This window comes from Lepidochelys olivacea (genome assembly GCF_965140295.1).
Source record: "Lepidochelys olivacea isolate rLepOli2 genome assembly, chromosome: 2".
Taxonomy (NCBI): domain Eukaryota; kingdom Metazoa; phylum Chordata; order Testudines; family Cheloniidae; genus Lepidochelys; species Lepidochelys olivacea.
In genome coordinates, this window is record NC_140412.1 from 41,020,837 (window position 1) to 41,040,676 (window position 19,840).

General features: G+C 41.5%; 1 protein-coding gene across 1 annotated transcript in view; it reads left to right on the top strand.

Moving 5' to 3' along the window:
* STK3 (serine/threonine kinase 3) overlaps positions 1-19,840 on the top strand; it is a 291,221-nt gene that overhangs the window by 125,544 nt on the left and 145,837 nt on the right. The window contains exons 7-8 of the mRNA XM_084621958.1: positions 2,574-2,711; positions 7,870-7,995. Of these exons, the coding sequence (XP_084478084.1) occupies positions 2,574-2,711; positions 7,870-7,995 (264 nt within the window). The remainder of the gene's footprint in view (positions 1-2,573; positions 2,712-7,869; positions 7,996-19,840) is intronic.

The following is a 19,840-nucleotide window of genomic DNA, read 5'->3' on the forward strand; positions in this document are numbered from 1 at the left end:
AAATTTGGTGCCCTAGAGCCCTACACAGCTGCATGTTTTGCATATGGGTAAGGACGACCCTGATTATAGTGAATATTTTGGTTGTACAACAGTCAACACACGTTGCTTTTCTTGAGACTATGAGTTTAATTTTAGATTGAGGTGTTTGAACAAGATACTAGGCATTCATAAACTATCAAAAATATGTTCAGGGATTATGCTGAAAATCTCAAATTCGTGTCTCTCTCCTCTCCCCTCCCAGCAGTATTTCAAATGTTTGTATGTATGCTATGTAGATGGTACGAATAAATTGTCTCATTTTTTTACATCACTCTGTGCTCATTTCATTTTGTTTTTTCTTCCCCTGCTTCAAAGTTCCATTTATCTGTGTAGGATGGTTTCAATAAATGAGTACTATGTTTTTGTGATACCCCCCCGCCCGCAATCTTCTTACATGGGGAAAAGTGGTGATCCCAACTGAACCTGGTTTGAGAAGTGAATAATGAAATGGTTTTTTTTTAAACCTTAGGTCTCTCTTAATATACGATGTGCTGCTTTCTTTGCAACTATTTGTAATTCTATACAGTAACTGATGACATACGTATTTAATATTAACATATGGCACTTCATTGGTTAAAAACTTCCCCCCCACACCTTATTAGGGTGATGGTTCAGACTGATACCTCAGAAAGGTGTCTATTAATCTTTCTTTTCCTCCTCTTATGCAGGTAGCTCCTCAGTAGGGTAAAATCTAGGGTCATGAAAATCAGTGGCAAAATCTCTTTGACTTAAACAGGACAAAGAAGGGATATATAGTGTGATTTTTTTTTTTCAATCTATACTCCTGAGGGAATTCTACACCAAAAAAATAAAAATTCTACACACAATATTTTAAAATTCTGCAAAATTCTGCATGTTTTATTTGTCAATAAATGTGGAGCCTCCAGCATAGCAGAGGGAAGCACAGGCCACTGGCTGCATGAAGATGGGATATCACCCTGCATTTCTTTCCCCCTCCACTGGGGGGACACGGCCTTTTCAGTGAGGCTGCACCCGACCCTGGCATTGCAAGGGCCAGGGCCTTGCCCCATGACACCAGTTGCAGCAAGATAGCAAGCAACAGTCTCGCACACACACCCAGCCCTGGCCCCTGATCCAGGTGTGGGGCAGGCAGGCTCAGCCTTGCAAGATCCAAGTGTATAACGGCTTAGTGTGGGGGAATCCAGATGTGGGATGAGAAGGTTATGTGTGGGGTAATCTGAGTGTGGGTGGCTTAGTGGGAGGTCCTGATGTTGGCGGGTTCCGGGTGCAGGGGGAATGGGACTGTGTAGGGGAGTCCGCGTGAAGGTGGTTGGGGCTCAGCAGGGAAGGTTTGTGTGTGGGTGATGTGGGGCATCTGGGTGTGGGGAGCTCAGCAGGGGAGAGTGGGGCTTGGTGAGGTGGGGGTCTGGGTGCAACTGATTGGGATCAGTGGAGTAGGAATCTGGGATTGGGGGGCTCATTGGGGTGGTCCAGGTGCAGGGGGGTGAGGCTCATTGGGATGGGGGTTTGAGTGTGAGGGCTAAGTAAGGGATGGTCTGGGTACAGGGTTGGGGGTCTGGAGGCCGAGGCCCCGGCCCCGGCCCCAGCCGCTCCTTGCAAGGGAAAAGGAAGTCCGGTCCTCCCCCACACCCAGCCAAGACTAGTAGCTGAACCCAGTGCAGGCTAGGAGACACTGGCCAGGCCATCCCCAGCCCCACTCCGAGCACCTGAAACAATGCACTGGCACTGCTGAGGAGGGGCCCATGACTGTTCTTGCTACTTTCCTTTGCTTCCCTGTCAGAAGTCATTACAAAAAATCTCCAGGGGACATGAATGCTGTGCATGTGCAGTGGCACAGAATTCCCCCGGGAGTACCACCTGGAGAATTTCTCTGTATGTGGTTTTCAACAAATAGGCTAAAATGTTGCCATTTTCACAATTTCTGTAAGACCTTTTCATACCAGTAAGCTAGTGACATGATTTTGTTTACATTTTATTGTTGGAATGTGCCTTCAGTGGCATCTTATCCATTTTTAGAATTAGTTTTAAATCACATTGGCAGAATCAAGGTGTTTAATTACACCTGAATTTTAGAATGTAAAAATAAATAGGATTGATCTGACTTTCTTCAGCAATTCTGCGTATACAAAATTGAAATTAAGTTAAGAGATGGAAAGTGGATCTGGTTCTCAACAGCAATATTTTTAGATATATCTGCTGAACCAGGTAGTGCCCTGACTTCTGCTAAGAGGTTCTGAAAGGGCAAAATCTTCTCTCGAGACTGATAACAGTAATAGATAAAATAAAGAATGATGTGCTGAATGAGGTACAATTTAAATAGAGGAAATCTAATGGGAAATAGCTGCATTGGTAGCAGATGGATTTGCTTCCTGAATCTCAATCGTATTGGAAATTCTAGACCAGTTAAAATTTGTCCTCCAGATTCTCAGTCTGATTTAAAAAAAAAAAAAAAAAAAAGCTGGATAAAGCAATGTGTTTATTTGGCTACAGTGTTATGATTTTTGCTGATTTTTTTTTCACCTTTCTGTTTTTGTTTTAATTTTTTTAACTAGGCTATTTTTATGATTCCCACGAATCCACCGCCAACATTCCGGAAGCCGGAGCTCTGGTCTGATGAGTTCACTGATTTTGTGAAAAAATGTTTAGTGAAGAATCCTGAGCAGAGAGCTACTGCAACACAGCTCCTACAGGTCAGTATTCAAGTTGCTAAGGCAATGCATCCGCTTTGGTTTTCTGGCTTCAGGCCAGAACTTCTGTGAGGATTTCTAGGAACCAAGGGTCATTAGAAAATCTTGTTCTGGCCACATGTTCCTTCTTTCTTGAAGTTTATATAACAAAGTACAGAGATTCAAATCGCAGCAAATGGTTACATATGAAATAAAATCAGAAGGTGCATTCTAAAGCCAGACTTAATTAACTAGATAATCTCATCTCTTGTAGAGTGATGCAGGCCCAAAATCCTTGCAGGGCTTTAGAAACAGGTTGGCTGGGTTTTGTAGGGATAACTTAGCTGACATGAACAGGCCCAAGTTAAGACAGGCCAAGCCTGAACAAGTAACTTCTGAACAAGTAATTGCTGAAACAACTAACTATTGTGAATATATTTTTAGTAAAAAAGGGAGTCAGAAACTAATTAAACTAACTATTGTGAATAAGTTTATAATAAACAAAAGTAAGCAGCACTAATAAGCTTGCCTTATGCAATCTGCAAAGCGATTGGTCCTTACATGTAAGTATAGCTGTTAGGAGCTAGGAAAGACATATATGAACTGTATAGTATGTGACATGAACTGGAAATGTGGTACAGTATCACCCTATGCCAAAACTCCCTGTGTCTGGGCCTAGCGAGCATAGGCAAAGTAACCTGAGAGACGAGTGGAGTCGAACTGAGTTTTTTGGATCCTAGAGACCTGGATAAAATGTTTTTCCAGAAGTATGCGAGGTGTTCTGGATAAGTCTAGTGGAAAGGTCTTGGAGGGAATCCCAACAGGTTCATGACAGGCATGCTGTCAGCTTGCCTCCCAGGTGAAGGACCTGCTGTGTTCCGTTCCCCACCCACCACCTCCAAATATACAAGTCCCTTCTTTTGGCTATGTCTACACTACGCCACTACAGCCATGCCACTAAGAGGTGCATAGTGTAGCCACTGTTTGTTGGCCGGAGAGAGTTCTCAGGCTGACAAAAATCTTCCACCCCCAATGTGCAGCGGTAGCTTTGTTGGCAGGAGAGCTCTCCTGCCGACAAAGCACTGTTCACACCGGCGCTTTTCGTTGGCAAAACTTTTGTTGTTCTGGGGTGTGGTTTTTTCACACCCTGGAATGACAAAAGTTTTGTTGTTCAGGTTCCAGTGTAGCCAAAGCTTTTGTCATTGTTCATAAACAGGACACTCCCTGCTGTTTTGTTTCTTCCTGTTGATTTTCTGTTGTGTGGATTTTGCAACTTTTGACTGGCACTGGGTCAGTATGCAAATAGGTCTCCTTTTGTGGCAGACAAAGTACAAATGATCAGAAAGGGAGATAAGTTTCTGTTATCTCCTGCCTAAAAGGAGCCTGTGTGAGGCAAATTACCTCCTGGGGACCTGCTTTAACTCCAAGACCTTAAAACATAATTTTCAGTATAGATATATAAACTCCTTAAATATTATCTGTACATGCATTTCACAAGGATTATGACTACCAGTGGGCTAATAGATCTCAGTAGAGACCTTATGTATCACTCTTTGGTGAACTGTTATACATATATCTGACCCAGAGGATTCCTATAAAACTCTATGCATTCCCTATCCCCTCTGCCAGTTGGCACCAAGAGGTCCCTGGTTCACACCATGGCTGCCTGAAATTGCATAGCAAGAAATGGGAATAATAGAACTGAACAATACAAGGGTTTTAGATTTCAAGAAAGCAAGTGTTGTGGAATTAGGATATCTATTCGGTAATGTATTGTGAGAGGATGTACTAAAATTCACAAGTGTAGAAGAGTGGGGAGTCCTGAAAATACCAGGCTAGATTGTTTCCTTTATAGGGAAAACTAGTAAAGGGGTAAAATATACAACCCCAGTTTTCTCTTAAACTTTCTTTAAGAGTTGAAAAGAATTTTGACCCACTATATCAGTGCATGTTCAAAGAAACCACACATCTATTCCAGGCCAAACACCAAGGTTGACTATTCAGAGGCCAGTAGTTCTGCACAGTTCCCTAAGTGACCATCTCCTATGACAGCATGATTCCATGGCTGCCTAAAAAACCCTAATTTTCGAGGCAGAGGTTCCAAGGAACAGCTAGCATAAGTAGAACTGACTGGCTGACAGCAATATAATTGGTCAAAAAATAGAGGAAAAAACGTCATGAGAAATTTGTTGACATTTTTCTTGACTTTTGTTGTTGTTAGTTTTTTCAATTTCAAAAATTCAAATTGAATTTCAAATTTCCTGTAGGTAATAATCCTACTTTGATAGGGGGATAGTCTATATTACTACCTAGGCCTTCGGCTCCTCTCATGTTTTTGATTCTTCATCCATAAGCATTTTGGACAGGCTAGTGGTTACATTTTAAATTTTAACAGTGGTACCAATAAACAATCAAACTGGGTGAAAACAAAATTCTTCCTTGGATTCTCAGATAAGTTGATGGGCAAGAAAATGCTAACTCCGGATGCCACAACAAGTTACAGGGGGTTCATTATTGACCAGCACCACCTTAGCCTCAAAAATTATTCTCTTGGGAACTCATTTTTCCTTTAATTATTCAGAACCATAAATTCACCACTTAGAGACTATTATATTGCCCTGGAGATGAACCAATCTCTGTTTTTTATATCAAATTTTTACTTTCCTGAATTTTCTGACTCCCTACAAAGAGATTAAAATTCTTGCATGTACAGTATTAGTATGTAGTGCCAAAGAACAACCTAATTCAGAAATAAGGATATGAAGTACTTCCATATTCCTTCTGTGATCACTGCTTCGAGCTGTAAGGTAAGTTGTGGCAGGACAGCATATAAACAGAGCTTTAGATTTTAATCAGTTTGGTGAATCAGTATTCTGTATAAGGAAAAAACAATTTTACAAGCATTGCGATATTAGGCATGGCATTTGATAAGTTCACTATGAACTCTGGAAATACTAATTTTCACTGGATACCTAAGTTATGTACGGCTACAGCTGATCAATCCACTGTTTTATGCCATGTCACAAACATCAAGCTTTATTCCCCATCTCATTTATATTCTTGTACATTGATTAGCACCATGTATTTCTGTGGAGTGTCACCATTGTAAAGTTGGTGTGAGTGAGACAAGAAACAGGCGATAGTTGAAAAAAGTAATAGTCTAAGGGCATGTGTAGCCTACAAACTTAAGTCGATGTACAGCCTGGGCTATATTTACTGCTGTTTTTCAAGTCTACAACTTGCATGGGGCGGGAAGGGGCTGAGTTCACAGCCCCTCTGCTCCAAGTGGTACTCCCCACTGATAGCCTGGCTGCCACCCAGGCTTCAGGCTCCCGGCTCCGAGCTGGGCTGCAGCCTGAGCTTCCAGATTCCCACTCCCAGTCGTGCTGCCGCCTGGGCTCCCTACTCTGATCCAGGGTGCCACCCAGCCTCCCAACTCCCTGCTCTTATCCAAGCTGCCACCCGGTCTCCCCACTCTGATCCAGGCAGCCGCCTGGGCTCCCTACTCTGATCCAGTGTGCCACCCAGCCTCCCAGCTCCCTGGTCTTATCCAGGCTGCCACCCGGTCTCCCCACTCTGATCCAGGCAGCCGCCCGGGCTCCCTTCTCTTGGGAGCCCTGCTGCTGCCCATGGTCCTGGCCCTCCGCCATGGGCCAGGCTGCCGCCTGGGCTTCTGTCTCCCTGCTGCAAGTCAGATTGGTGTCCGGGCTTCTGGCTCCCCACTCCGAGCCAGGCTCTTGCCCAGGCTCCCAGATCCAAATGGGGTGCTGGGAGGCAGCAGGGATCCAAGTGGGCAGCCAGGTGGCAGCCCAGTTTGGTGCGGACAGCCAGGAGCCTGGGTGGCAGCCCAGCTCCGAGTGGGAGGCCCGGGCAGCACCCTGTCTGGCAATGGGGAGCCAGGAGCCTGGGGGACAGCCGGGCTCTAGCTGGAGCCCCCCACCTTCCCCAGGGTGACAGCCCAAGCTGTGAGCTGGATGTGGAGTTCACAGCAAGGAGCTTCAGCACAGAGCTGTGAAATTCGACAAGAATGACAGCCAACAGCTGATGTAAGTAAGGCAGAGTCTACAGGGACACTGCGTCACCCTAACTACACTGACATAAGCCCTACGCCTCTCGTGGAGGTGGAGTTGTTATTATTTTGGTGTAGTAGGGCACTTACGTCGGTGGGAGCAAGGCTGTAGTAGACATGGCCTAAATTTCAAGGATAGACCCAGGTGCTGTCTCTGGATTGCTTGTAGATAGCATATTGAACAGCTACTTTGCTACAATTATGAATATAACAAAGAGATGTTAGCTTGCATCAGTAAAGCTCATCTTTTGAATGATAGGACAGAAAGGAAAAATAAGATTAAAGGCTTCAGTATTTAAGCTGAGACCAAGAAAAAGAAGCCAACTACTGAAATGCTCATTGCTGGTTTTTTAATTGTCATTTTTCATTTGGTGTAATAACTTACTTTGCCAGTCTCAGAACTACAGATATGTTTTCTTGCTCTGAGAAATTCCATGTAAATACTAATGGAGAAATCAGAATTTGCTGACAACAGGTGCTTTATAGACAGCAACATGCATATGAAGAGGGGTAAATGATATTTGAAATGGTTTTGAATTAAAAATAATCTGCCTGCTAAAAGATAGTTGGGATTCTTTGCTTGTTTTACATTTCAGCATTGCAGATGATTAAATAATTCATAACATATTAAAATACAGGTTTGTTGAAGAATGCAACAGCAATGGCTGCTCTGCTTATGGCCACTAATTGTGTTGTCAGCTTGTTAAGATTAATTAAATGTTGTAACTGAATATCTGAAAAAAACTATTTTTCTATGTTCAACAACCACCACAGGTAGTATTTATTTACTACCTAATCCACATTTCCTTTCAACAATTACACCCTTAACTATAAAGCAGTTGTATTATATAGTTATATTTTCCCATGGCTTGCTGTGTAAAAAACCCAAATAACTAAAAAAGCTAAATTTTATTTAGTTGCAAAGCAGCTAAGAGAGATCATATATTTCCCTAATCTAGATTTTAATTTCTGTCTGATGTGAAAGACTATTTATCACTGAAGTCTGTGATGTTGAATAACATGTTATTTTTAACATATGCTACTTGTAATTAAGTTGTAGCTGAAAAGTATTTGTTGGATTTCTGTTATATAATTTCATGGTTTGTTTTCTAGCATACTTTTATTAAGAATGCCAAACCAGTCTCAATTTTAAGAGACCTGATCACAGAAGCTATGGAGATCAAGGCAAAGAGACATGAGGAACAACAAAGGGAGCTGGAAGAGGAGGAAGAAAATTCGGTGTGTGTGGTGTTTTTTTTTTCTAAGTATTTTGTATTTTAAGTATCTTTTTGTAATTTTCTCATATATATATATACACATATATATATATAAAATATTTTGAATCTTCTTACCAGTTCTTCAGCGTGCAAGGTCTGAGCTTTCACCGTTATTCATGTTGAGCAATACTCCTGTGACTACTGCAGCATCAGCCTGTTCCCCATACAGCTTTACCTAGTTGTAGTGATATGAGCTCTTTTTAGAATAAAGATGCCATTGCTACCTTAACTATGGTGTACACTACAGTAAATGCAAATGTCAGGCTAAGGTTTCAAAAAAGGAGTCGAGATATTCAAGTTAGGCTTGTAAGTCCATATTTAGGCACCTGAATAAGTATTCTGATTTTCAAAAAGTTAGGCGTATCCTACAGCTTTCCCTGAAGTTAGTTATAGAAAACAGTTATCTAAAATATAGAATTAGTGATCTGTGAATTGTGTTGGTTGATGTTGCCATTTTCACATTATGCACATGATTTTTTGTGCAGATCTGTTAGGGAAGCAGATTAGGAGGTAAATAGGATTTATGTTGTTTGTTTTGTGGTACGAAGAGTAAATCATTCTTCCCTCGTTTTATTACCCTCTCTAAATCATTTATTTTAGTGCAGGCCTGTGAAATGTAGACAAGGAGAGAACCGTATACAATAGAAAAAGACATTCATTCTGTGTGTTTCAAACAAATGCATTGCCACATGTCATTAGAAGAACCAAGGTCATACAGGAGCAAGGCTGAGTAAAAAAATTGGTGGCTTGAATATTAATATGAATCTCACAGTTCTGAACAAATTGAGAGGCATACATTTTGGTAATGTATTGTGTATCACAACTTGAACTAAAGAAGCTTTGTTAGGTACTCTGGATTTTAGGATGATGATGTGCATATAATGATACATTCCAGTCAAATAATGTAGAATGTTTGCTTTGGATCTGGCATAAGATATGTTCTGTGTCTACAGGATACTTATGTGTTCTAACAATGTCTTAACACTGACTGAGAGTAAGTCATTTTTAAAATTGGTTAATTTGGGGTAGTATTTGTCTAGTCAGTTATAAAACAAACTGGGAAGAATGGAATTAGCCTTCCTATGTCAAGAAACACACCCAGATATGGAATTTTGTGACTTCATATGCAGTTTTGTTGTTTGCTACTTAATTTATCGGAGAGGAGATTTTATTGGCAGGCCGCTGAGCTGATTTTAATTCAGATTCTTACAAGTGGTCCACAAATAACTATATGCTGGAGTAGAATTTCACTTCATTAAATGACCCTTAAAAAGACAAATTTGTCGCAGACTTTTAAAAAACACCTTTGTTGGCATTTTTTTCTCCCTACTTATCACTTTCTGAACTCTCAAACTCAAATATTTTGGTCTAAGTTGTGTCTTTGTCACAAACCAGAATAAGAGCAGCATGTAGTTACACCGTCTCAGCAGTAGATTGGGAACCAGACTATCAGTCAGGGACTAAGTAGTCTGTGCCAGTCCTATATATGGTGCAGTTACTTCCCCAGTGTGGCAGCTCAGCTGTGCTATCTGGGTTGGTGAAGTAGGAGTGAAAACAAAGCTCCACTCACTCCCTGCCCACCTTCATGGGTGGGAGAGTAATAGCTGTGTGGAGGCTATGCTCCCTCAAATACAGGTACTGAGTGGAGGGGAGTAAGGAGGCATTTTATGCCTTGTCACTGCCTCGCCTGCGGACACAGAACAGGATGCCAGTGGCTGTTACAGAATAGAGGATAGCCAGCATTTTCTACAAAATGTCTTGAGCTAGTTAGTTAGTGGTTGTGGATTCTGAACGTTAATTACAAAAAAGAAAATATAAATGGGGCTATATTGACAGGCAAGTCTTCCACCTAGTGGTTAGTCTGTGGCAGCAGTGCTGCCTAGTTGTTAGAGCCTGCGGCAAGGGGAGCAGGGACAGGCAGGGGGACCTGGCCTGCCCACTCTACCAGGTTCTGACCCAGGGACCCCTTGAGTGCTGTAGGGATGTCATTCACCACCTGCCATCTGGCCAACACCCTCTCCTGGGTCCCTTCCTACCTCTCTGTGCTTCCTTGAGGTGTGTTGAAGCTTGTAGGTGCCCCTTGCAGACTGGCTTGCAGGCCTCTGGGTGAGAGTCCCTGTTTCGTGCTGCAGTTCCCCTCCTGGTGATGCACGCTCTGGTGTAGTCCCTTTATAGCAGTGAGCTGCCTAGGTTCCCCTCTGCTAGCTGCCTGGCTGTGCTGCAGTGCCTCCTGTTAAGCCCTTCCAACTGGAGTGGGATGAGGTTTCCTTGGCCCACAGCTGTTCTAGTACTCCTCACCTCCCATTCCAGGAAAAGAAATCTGCATTCTGGTGTTTGGCTCCCCATCTGTCTGCTACTTGAAAGGCCTGTACCTCTGACTATAAGGCTAAATACCATCTCAGAATCCAGGAGTCAGTATCCCTCATGGAATTTAACCAGTGGAGAGGTCCGTGATCAGTTATCGAGAGGCAGGGGTTTCCGAAAATGTAATATTGTAGTGCTTCTATGGCCAACTTCACTCCCCAGGGCTCTTTCTCTATAGTTAAGTGGGCCATTTCTCTGGGAAACAGTTTCTGGCTAATATAAAGTATTGGGTGTTCTCCCCCCACTCTAACCATGTCCTGGGACAGTCCCACCCACATCTGAAGCATCTGTGTGGAGTGATAACTGGGTGAAGGAAAACAGTTTCTCTGCTTAAAAGGTCTTTCAGGGTTCTGAAGGCTCTATCACAGGCCTTTAGTGGTGTGCTTTTTTTTCTTTTTTTTTTTTTACCCTAATTTTTTTTATGGTTATATGGTTTGGAAAATAAAAGAAAGATGGTATATGGCTATTAGGTCTGTGATTTGCTATAATGAATATCTGATGGTTATTTTTGTTGAAATTGCTAATGAATTATGTTTGGTACTTACAAGTACATTTATTGCTAATAGGACCTGCATGTACTCTGATTTTCTCTATGCTGCTCAGAAAACTGAAGCCCTTAATAATAAATAGCTTGGGTATTGAAAAAAAGTGATGTAGTGTGAAAGAAAAGTTGCCAGTGAAGTTAGAATCCTTATCATGAATGAACATTTAAATTAATCCAACTAAATTTTAAACAAAGTTTCATTTCAACCACAGGTTTGTAGTAGTGACTTTTCATTTTATCATGTTGCATAAAATATCTTGTTCTGGACTAGTTTTAATAATCACTTATTCTTGATGTTGATTTCCCTTGTGTTGCCATTGCATCTTATATGCAATTAATCATCATAAGAAACTCCAGCTTTCTTGTGGGAGGTGAAACCAAGGTCTTGCCCACTTGTAGTCATTAAAGATTACAGTACACTTTTCAGAAGAGTACAGGGTTAACCCTAGTGTCCAGGACCAATTCCAAGTTTGGTAATTATATGCTATCTTCCTACATTCTTTTTGCAGTTTTAATTGGAAAAGATCTTCTTCGCTTCACGTTCTAAATTGTTAGGGGCTAGATTGAGAAGGGCTAGAGAGCACAATGCTGAACAAGGGGCGGACTCGGTTGAAGGCTCCGCTCCCTTCCTGTTTGACCCTTGCTCTGAGGGAGGGAAGAGGACAGATACCAGCAGCCTATTATGACATCCCTTGTGTGGATATAGCTATTCTGGCAGGTACATTTTGGGGGAAGGCACAGTCAGTGCTGCTTCTCTTCCATGGTCACCTGCTCTGGGCGGGGAGAGGTAGGTGGCTCACGTAGTCCAAGTGATAACATAGCCCTAAATAATTTAATATGCGAAGGCACCTACATTTCATGATCTCTAGGTATAGTTTATATACATGTGCATAGTCCCATTACATATGTAACAGTACCACTGAAATGCAGCCACTCTTAGGTTGGAAAGTGATAACCAACTAGTGCGTAGCACATCTTCCCAATAATATAGGGAAGATAACGTCATATAGTATAGTAGATGGAGCAGGTGGACTCCATTTGTATGGTGTATTTTTCCTTTCATCAGTGCTGTATACACCCGTGGTACTGTATGAATAACATAATTGACTAAAATAACCAGTTTGTGGCATGACATGGTATCTTTTGCTATAACATCAAGAAATTTTAATTCATGTCCTCAGTGTAGAAACACAGCTATAGGTACAGTAGTACACATTTAGTTTATGCTTGTTCTCTGTATACATTTCATGTATATAAGGAAAGGGACTTTTTAGAACTAAATGGATTAAGTACAAAGATTGCACAAGTACACTTTTCATTTTCAGAACCTGTACCATTCTGTTTTCCTCAGGTGTGGAAGAGTCACATTTTGTCCACCAGCTGTAAGCATCTTGTGATGGGGACACAATTTGTAGTAAACATTTTGATATATATGCTTTTCAAAAACCTGACACTGCACACCTGTAGCCTGGATGGCTGTTATTAACAACTAGCTTTTCTTGTCTTGTTTGAATTACAGAATATGATTGGGAGTAGTGCACTGTGAATTGATTTTGTGCATGTTACAGGAACTGCTTGTGTGATGGGAATGCATTCTGACAAACTGACATGTTTTGATAGGTGCTGAGGTAATTGTACAGATTTTTTTAATTAAGCAAAAATTGCAAGCTGAGTACTTTACAGAAGGTTAATCGCAATATCAAAGTTTAAATGTTAGTTTAAGTATTACTAAACATGACCAATCTCTTCTCTTGTGCATTTTTTGAAGTGTGATGTGAATTTGATTCTGAGGTCGGGCAGCTGTATTATGGGAATGTAAAGTAATTCGTTGCCTGGCAGCTCACAAAGAACATGTCTAAATATTTATTTCAAAGGATCTTTAAAGAAATGAACTAATAATCGACTCTTAGTATATATTTTCTGTTACATTTAAATGTCTCCATTATTTGAAGAATGTTTAAGCTATTTTAGGTTTCAGACTAGCAGCCATGTTAGTCTGTATTCGCAAAAAGAAAAGGAGTACTTGTGGCACCTTAGAGACTAACAAATTTATTTGAGCATAAGCTTCCGTGAGCTACAGCTCACTTCATCGGATGCCGGCTGAATGCATCCGATGAAGTGAGCTGTAGCTCACGGAAGCTTATGCTCAAATAAATTTGTTAGTCTCTAAGGTGCCACAAGTACTCCTTTTCTTTAAACTATTTTAGAGGACTAATTCAAACTAATTTTACTTTTGTAACTGACTGATAACAACAGTCAGCCATTGCCATACCAATACAGTATGCCTCCCTTTATGCTAATTAATCCTTACAATTAAATTTCCTTTTGTGCTGTTATATTAATGCTTAGAAAATGGTGTCAGAATTTGAAATTTAGGAAATAATTGCTGTAATTGTTCCTTTTTTATGGCATTTTTTAAAAAGTAAAAGTAAATTGCAGTGTGTCTTTTAGTTAATAATGCATTTTTATAGCACTTAATATGCACAGCAAGGCAATATTGATTATGTGCTGGAAGTTTTTATATATACCACATACATTGAAAAGTGCATACAGACTGCTGGAAAAGAGGAATAATATAGTTCAGCTTTGCATGGTAGATACATAATAATGCTTTCATCTTTCATCTGATTTTCATAACATTTTACTGTGCAAACTAATTAAGCCTCACTACCACTCCTGCGAGGTAGATAAGAAAAATATAAAGATTAGGGCTGTCAAACGATTAAAAAAATTAATAATGATTAATTGTGAGATTAAAAAAAATCACAATTACCACAGTTTTAATTGCACTGTTAATAATAGAATACCATTTATTTAAATATTTTTGGATATGAATGTTTAGCATTTCTGGCACATAAATACCTTGCAATGCCGGCTGCAACAGTGCCATGTGAATGCCTGTTTTCACTTTCAGGTGACATTGTAAATAAGAAGCGGGCAACATTACCTCCTGTAAATGTAAACACACTTGTTTGTCTTCGCGATTGGATGAACAAAAAGTAGGACTGAGTGGACTTGTAGGCTCTGAAGTTTTACATTGTTTTGCTTTTGAGTGCAGTTACGTAAAAAAATTCTACATTTGTTAGTTACACATTCACGATAATAGATTGTACTTAGTACAGACCCGTTCATGCGCGAATCTGCTTAACGTGCAGTAGCGCCATGCCTCCCAGTGCTACCTATTTAACATGCGAGACTCGTTAACATGCAGTACAGGAATTTGCTATGTAGCGCTACAGATTTGCTCACTAACTCACTGACATAGAAATCGACAGGAAGTGCGGAGTGGAAACGTGTTGTACGTCTTTACCTATATTGGTAAAGACATATCACGCACGCTTAGTCATTGTCACACAGGAGAGATATATAATATATAGTAGTTATATAGTAATTATATATACTACATTAGAAAATTTTAACTGTAGGCCTAATATAATGGCAGAGGGCAAGCGGCAGTGTTCCTACACTGTAGAAGAAAAGCTAGCTGCAATAGATCAAGTAAATAGCAGAGAAACCCAGGCCAAAGTTTCAAAAGATATTGGGATTGCCGAATCTACTCTCCGAGGATGGCTAAAAAACTAATCTAAACTGAATGGCTTTGTACAAAATATCGATTCTGCTGCGGGGTTTAAGCGAAAACATGTGCGCTTTTCAGCAAAACCCACAACACACAAAGCCATGCGCACGTGGTTTGCTCAGGAAAGGCTGAAAGGAATGCCCCTAAGTGGGCCAATTCTTCAAGCCCAAGCGACAAAATTTGGAAATTTAACGGGGGATGAATAATTCCAAGCCAGCAAGGGGTTTATAAGTCGTTTTAAAAAGCGTCATGGTGTAGCGCAGGTATGGATTTCTGGAGAAAGCCGATCAGCTGATGAATTGGCCATGAACGCATTTCATCTGCAGCGAATGACAGACTTCATAAGAAAGAAAAAAAATGCGAGCCAGAAAGAGCAGAAAATAACGGCGTTTTTTTCTAAGTGAATCATAGACACTTTTTTCAGCATGGCCCTCTTAACCCGCGGTCCGTTAACACACGGTTGTGACGGCTTGACTGCCGACATCCACACGTAAACGGGTCTGTACTGTACTTGTGTAAGGTAAACTGAAAAATACTGTTTATCTTTTTTACAGTGCAAATATTTTTAATAAAAATAGTAATATAAATTGAGCTCCGTACACTTTGTATTCTGTGTTGTAATTGAAATCAATATATTGGAAAATGTAGAAAAATATCAAAAAATATTTATAATACATTTAAATTGGTATTTTTATTGTTTAACAGTGCGATTAAAACTGTGATTAATTGTGATTAATTTTTTAAATCGAGTTAATTTTTGTTTTGAGTTGATCACTTGATTTAACTGTGATTAATTGACAGCTTTAATAAAGATCATAAAATCATAGAATATCAGGGTTGGAAAGGACCTCAGGAGGTCATCTAGTCCAACTCCCTGCTCAAAGCAGGACCAATCCCCAACTAGATCATCCCAGCCAGGGCTTTGTCAAGCCTGATCTTAAAAACCTCTAAGGAAGGAGATTCCACCACCTCCCTAGGTAACCCATTCCAGTACTTCACCACCCTCCTAGTGAAAAAGTTTTTCCTAATATCCAACCTAAACCTCCCCCACTGCAACTTGAGACCATTACTCATTCTGTCATCTGGTACCTCTGAGAACAGTCTAGATCCATCCTCTTTGGAACCCCCTTTCAGGTAGTTGAAAGCAGCTATCAAATCCCCCCTCATTCTTCTCTTCTGCAGACTAAATAATCCCAGTTCCCTCAGCCTCCACTGCATAAATCAAGTGCTCCAGCCCCCTAATAATTTTTGTTGCCCTTCGCTGGACTTTTTCCAGTTTTTCCACATCCTTCTTGTAGTGTGGGGCCGAAAACTGGACATGATACTCTAGATGAGGCCTCACCAATGCCGAATAGAGGGGAATGATCCTGTCCCTCGATCTCCTGGCAATGCTCCTACTTATACAGCCCAAAATGTCGTTCGCTTTCTTGGCAAAAAGGGCAGAGTGTTGACTCATATCCAGTTTCTCGTCCACTGTAACCCCTAGGTCCTTTTCTGCAGACCTGATGCCTAGCCGCTCGGTCCCTAGTCTGTAGCAGTGCATGGGATTCTTCCGTCCTAAGTGCAGGACTCTGCACTTTTCTTTGTTGAACCTCATCAGATTTCTTTTGGCCCAATCCTCTAATTTGTCTAGATCCCTCTGTATCCTATCCCTACCTTCCAGTGTATCTACCACTCCTCCCAGTTTCGTGTCATCTGCAAACTTGCCGAGGGTGCAGTCCACGCCATCCTCCAGATCATTAATGAAGATATTGTACAAAACTGGCCCCAGGACCGACCCTTGGAGCATTCCGCTTGATACCAGCTGCCAACTAGACATGGAGCCATTGATCACTATTCATTGAGCCTGACGATCTAGCCAGCTTTCTATCCACCTTATAGTCCATTCATCCAGCCCATACTTCTTTAACTTGCTGGCAAGAATACTGTGGGAGACCATATCAAAAGCTTTGCTAAAGTCAAGGAATAACATGTCCACTGCTTTCCCCTAATCCACAGAGCCAGTTATCTCGTCATAGAAGGCAATTAGGTTAGTCAGGCATGACTTGCCCTTGGTGAATCCATGCTGACTGTTCCTGATCACTTTCCTCTCCTCTAAGTGCTTCAGAATTGATTCCTTGAGGACCTGCTCCATGATTTTTCCAGGGACTGAGGTGAGGCTGACTGACCTGTAGTTCCCCGGATCCTCCTCCTTCCCTTTTTTAAAGATGGGCATTACATTAGCCTTTTCCCAGTCATCCGGGACTTCCCCCGATCGTCATGAGTTTTCAAAGATAATGGCCAATGGCTCTGCAATCACATCACCCAACTCCTTTAGCACTCTCGGATGCAGCGCATCTGGCCCCATGGACTTGTGCTCGTCTAGCTTTTCTAAATCATCCTGAACCACTTCTTTCTCCACAGAGAGCTGGTCACCTCCTCCCCATACTGTGCTGCCCAGTGCAGTAGTCTGGGAGCTGACCTTGTTTGTGAAGACAGAGGCAAAAAAAGTATTGAGTACATTAGCTTTTTGCACATGCTCTGTCATTAGGTTGCTTCCCTCATTCAGTAAAGGGCCAACAAACTCTCCTTGATCATCATCTTGTTGTTAACATACCTGAAGAAACTCTTCTTGTTACTCTTAATGTCCCTTGCTAGCTGCAACTCCAAGTGTGATTTTGCCTTCCTGATTTAGCTCCTGCATGCCCGAGCAATATTTTTATACTCCTCCCTGGTCATTTGTCCAATCTTGCACTTCTTGTAAGCTTCTTTTTTGTGTTTAAGATCAACAAGGATTTCACTGTTAAGCCAAGCTGGTCGCCTGCCATATTTACTATTCTTTCTACACATGGGGATGGTTTGTTCCTGCAACCTCAGTAAGGATTCTTTAAAGTACAGCCAGCTCTCCTGGACTCATTTCCCCTTCATGTCATGCTGTAAGATCACATCACCGACCACTGAAATGCAGCCATCTGTGGGGTATAGTGTACATGTACATACTTCATGTCCTAAGCTGTTGGGTTATGTCATGGGTCAGTTTGATATATGGGGTAGTTTACATATAGTGTTAAGTTTGGGCAGATGGTCATTGCTGTAAGTATATAATCAAGACCATGTGCACATGGAGTTAAAAACTGCATAGAGATTGTGGATAATATATATGTTGTTCTTTGAGTGCTGGTTTCTACGTGTATTCCACTGTGGGTGTGCACATGTGCTCCATGATCCTAGACTTGGAGGTTTCTTGCAAGCAGTGTCTGTTGGTCCACGTGTGTGCCTTTGCCTTCCTTGTGCTTCCAACAGAAGGCATAAAGGGCTGGAATGGCCCAAAAGTCTCTCTATTTCCTTTTTGCCACTGCATGGCCTGGATTAGAACCTCCAGTATCTGGACCTTTCCTTTGATTTCTCTAATCTGTAAATATTTCAAAGTTTGCCTTAATGCCATTTGTATATAGTTCTTTATGGTTGCCTTTCAGCAGAGTTTTCCAATTAGATAGATTCCCCCACCTTGGGGATACCCCCCCCATTCACCGTTATGGGTATTGGACTGTGCCCAAGTCTCCAGCCTTCAAAATTGTCTCTTACTCCCTTTTCTTCTTGGTCAGCAATGACCACCAGTGCTATTTGCACTATCTCAGAAAAGCACATGTTACGGCTAGCCATACCTGTGAGGCAAGGAAACTCCAGCCTAGAAAATACCCAGGAGAAAAGCATCAAGCATCCTTGTCATAAATATAAAGGGAAGGGTAACCACCTTTTTGTATACAGTGCTATAAAGTCCCTCCTGGCCAGAGGCAACATCCTGTTACCAGTAAAGGGTTAAGAAGCTCAGCTAAGCTGTCTGGCACCTGACCCAAAGGACCAATAATTGAACAAGATACTTTCAAATCTTGCGGGGGAGAGGGAGGGGAGGGTTTTGTTTGTGCTCTTTGTTTGTGTTTGTTCTCTCTTGGGACTGAGAGTGGCCAGACAGAAATCCATCTTCTCCAACCCACCCTAATCCAAGTCTCCAATATTGTAACCAGTATAGATAAACTAATCTGCCTTGCCTGGCTTATCTTTTGTTTTATGTGAATTTTCCCTGTGTTAAGAGGGAGGTTTATTCCTGTTTCCTATAACTTTAAGGTTTTGCCCAGAGAGGGATCCTCTGTGTTTTGAATCCGAATACCCTGTAAAGTATTTTCCATCCTGATTTTACACAGGTGATTCTTTTACTTTTTCTTTAATTAAAATTCTTCTTTTAAGAACCTGATTGATTTTTCATTGTTCTTAAGATCCAAGGGTTTGGGTCTGTGTTCACCTGTACAAATTGGTGAGGATTATTATCAAGCCTTCCCCAGGAAGTGTAGGGCTTGGGGGGATATTTTGGGGGAAGACATCTCCAAGTGGTCTCTTTCCCTGTTCTTTGTTTAAAACGCTTGGTGGTGGCAGCATATTGTTCAAGAACAAGGCAAAGTTTGTTCCTTGGGGAAGTTTTTAACCTAAGCTGGTAAGAATAAGCTTAGGGGGTCTTTCATGCGGGTCCCCACATCTGTACCCTAGAGTTCAGAGTGGGGAAGAAACCCTGACATGGTGGTAGAGCGGTGTGATCATTTTGAACCAGAGATAATTTTGAACCAAAAGCAGAGACTGGAAGAGGGTTTTTTTAAGCTGAGAGCAGCTAGGGGGTTTTCTGTCTATTTCCTGGAGACAGAGGTGTTAGTTTTTTTACAAAGGGATTTTTCTTTTTGAGCTGTAGTTTTCTCTACCTAAAGGGAGGGCAGTTAACCTCCTGCAGGGAAATTCACAAGTTTTTTTTTTTTTTCCTAACTCTCCAGTATAGCTAGAGTTAAGCACAAGAAAGCAGGAAAATTACTATCAGTGAAGCAGCTAATAGACTAGAGCTGGCCAGATTCGAAGCTGAAGAGAAACAAAAAGAGCATGATAGATAGATGGCCTTAAGGCACTTGAAGGTGGAGGCAAAAAAAAGTCAGGGTGGAGGCAGAGGAAGCTGCCCACAAGAGAGCTATGGAGGAGAAAGATAAACTAATCTGCCTTGCCTGGTTTACCTATATTGATTGCAATGTTGGAGACTTGGATTAGGAAGTGTTGGAGAAGATGGATTTCTGTCTGGCCTCTCTCAGTCCCAAGAGAGAATAAACACGTAAACAAAGAGCACAAACAAAACCCTTTCCACCCCCCCCCCGCCCCCAATATTTGAAAGTATCTTGTTCCCTTATTGGTCCTTTGGGTCAGGTGCCAGCCAGGTTAGCTGAGCTTCTTAACCCTTTACTGGTAACAGGATGTTGCCTCTGGCCAGGAGGGATTTTATAGCACTGTATACAGAAAGGTAGTTACCCTTCC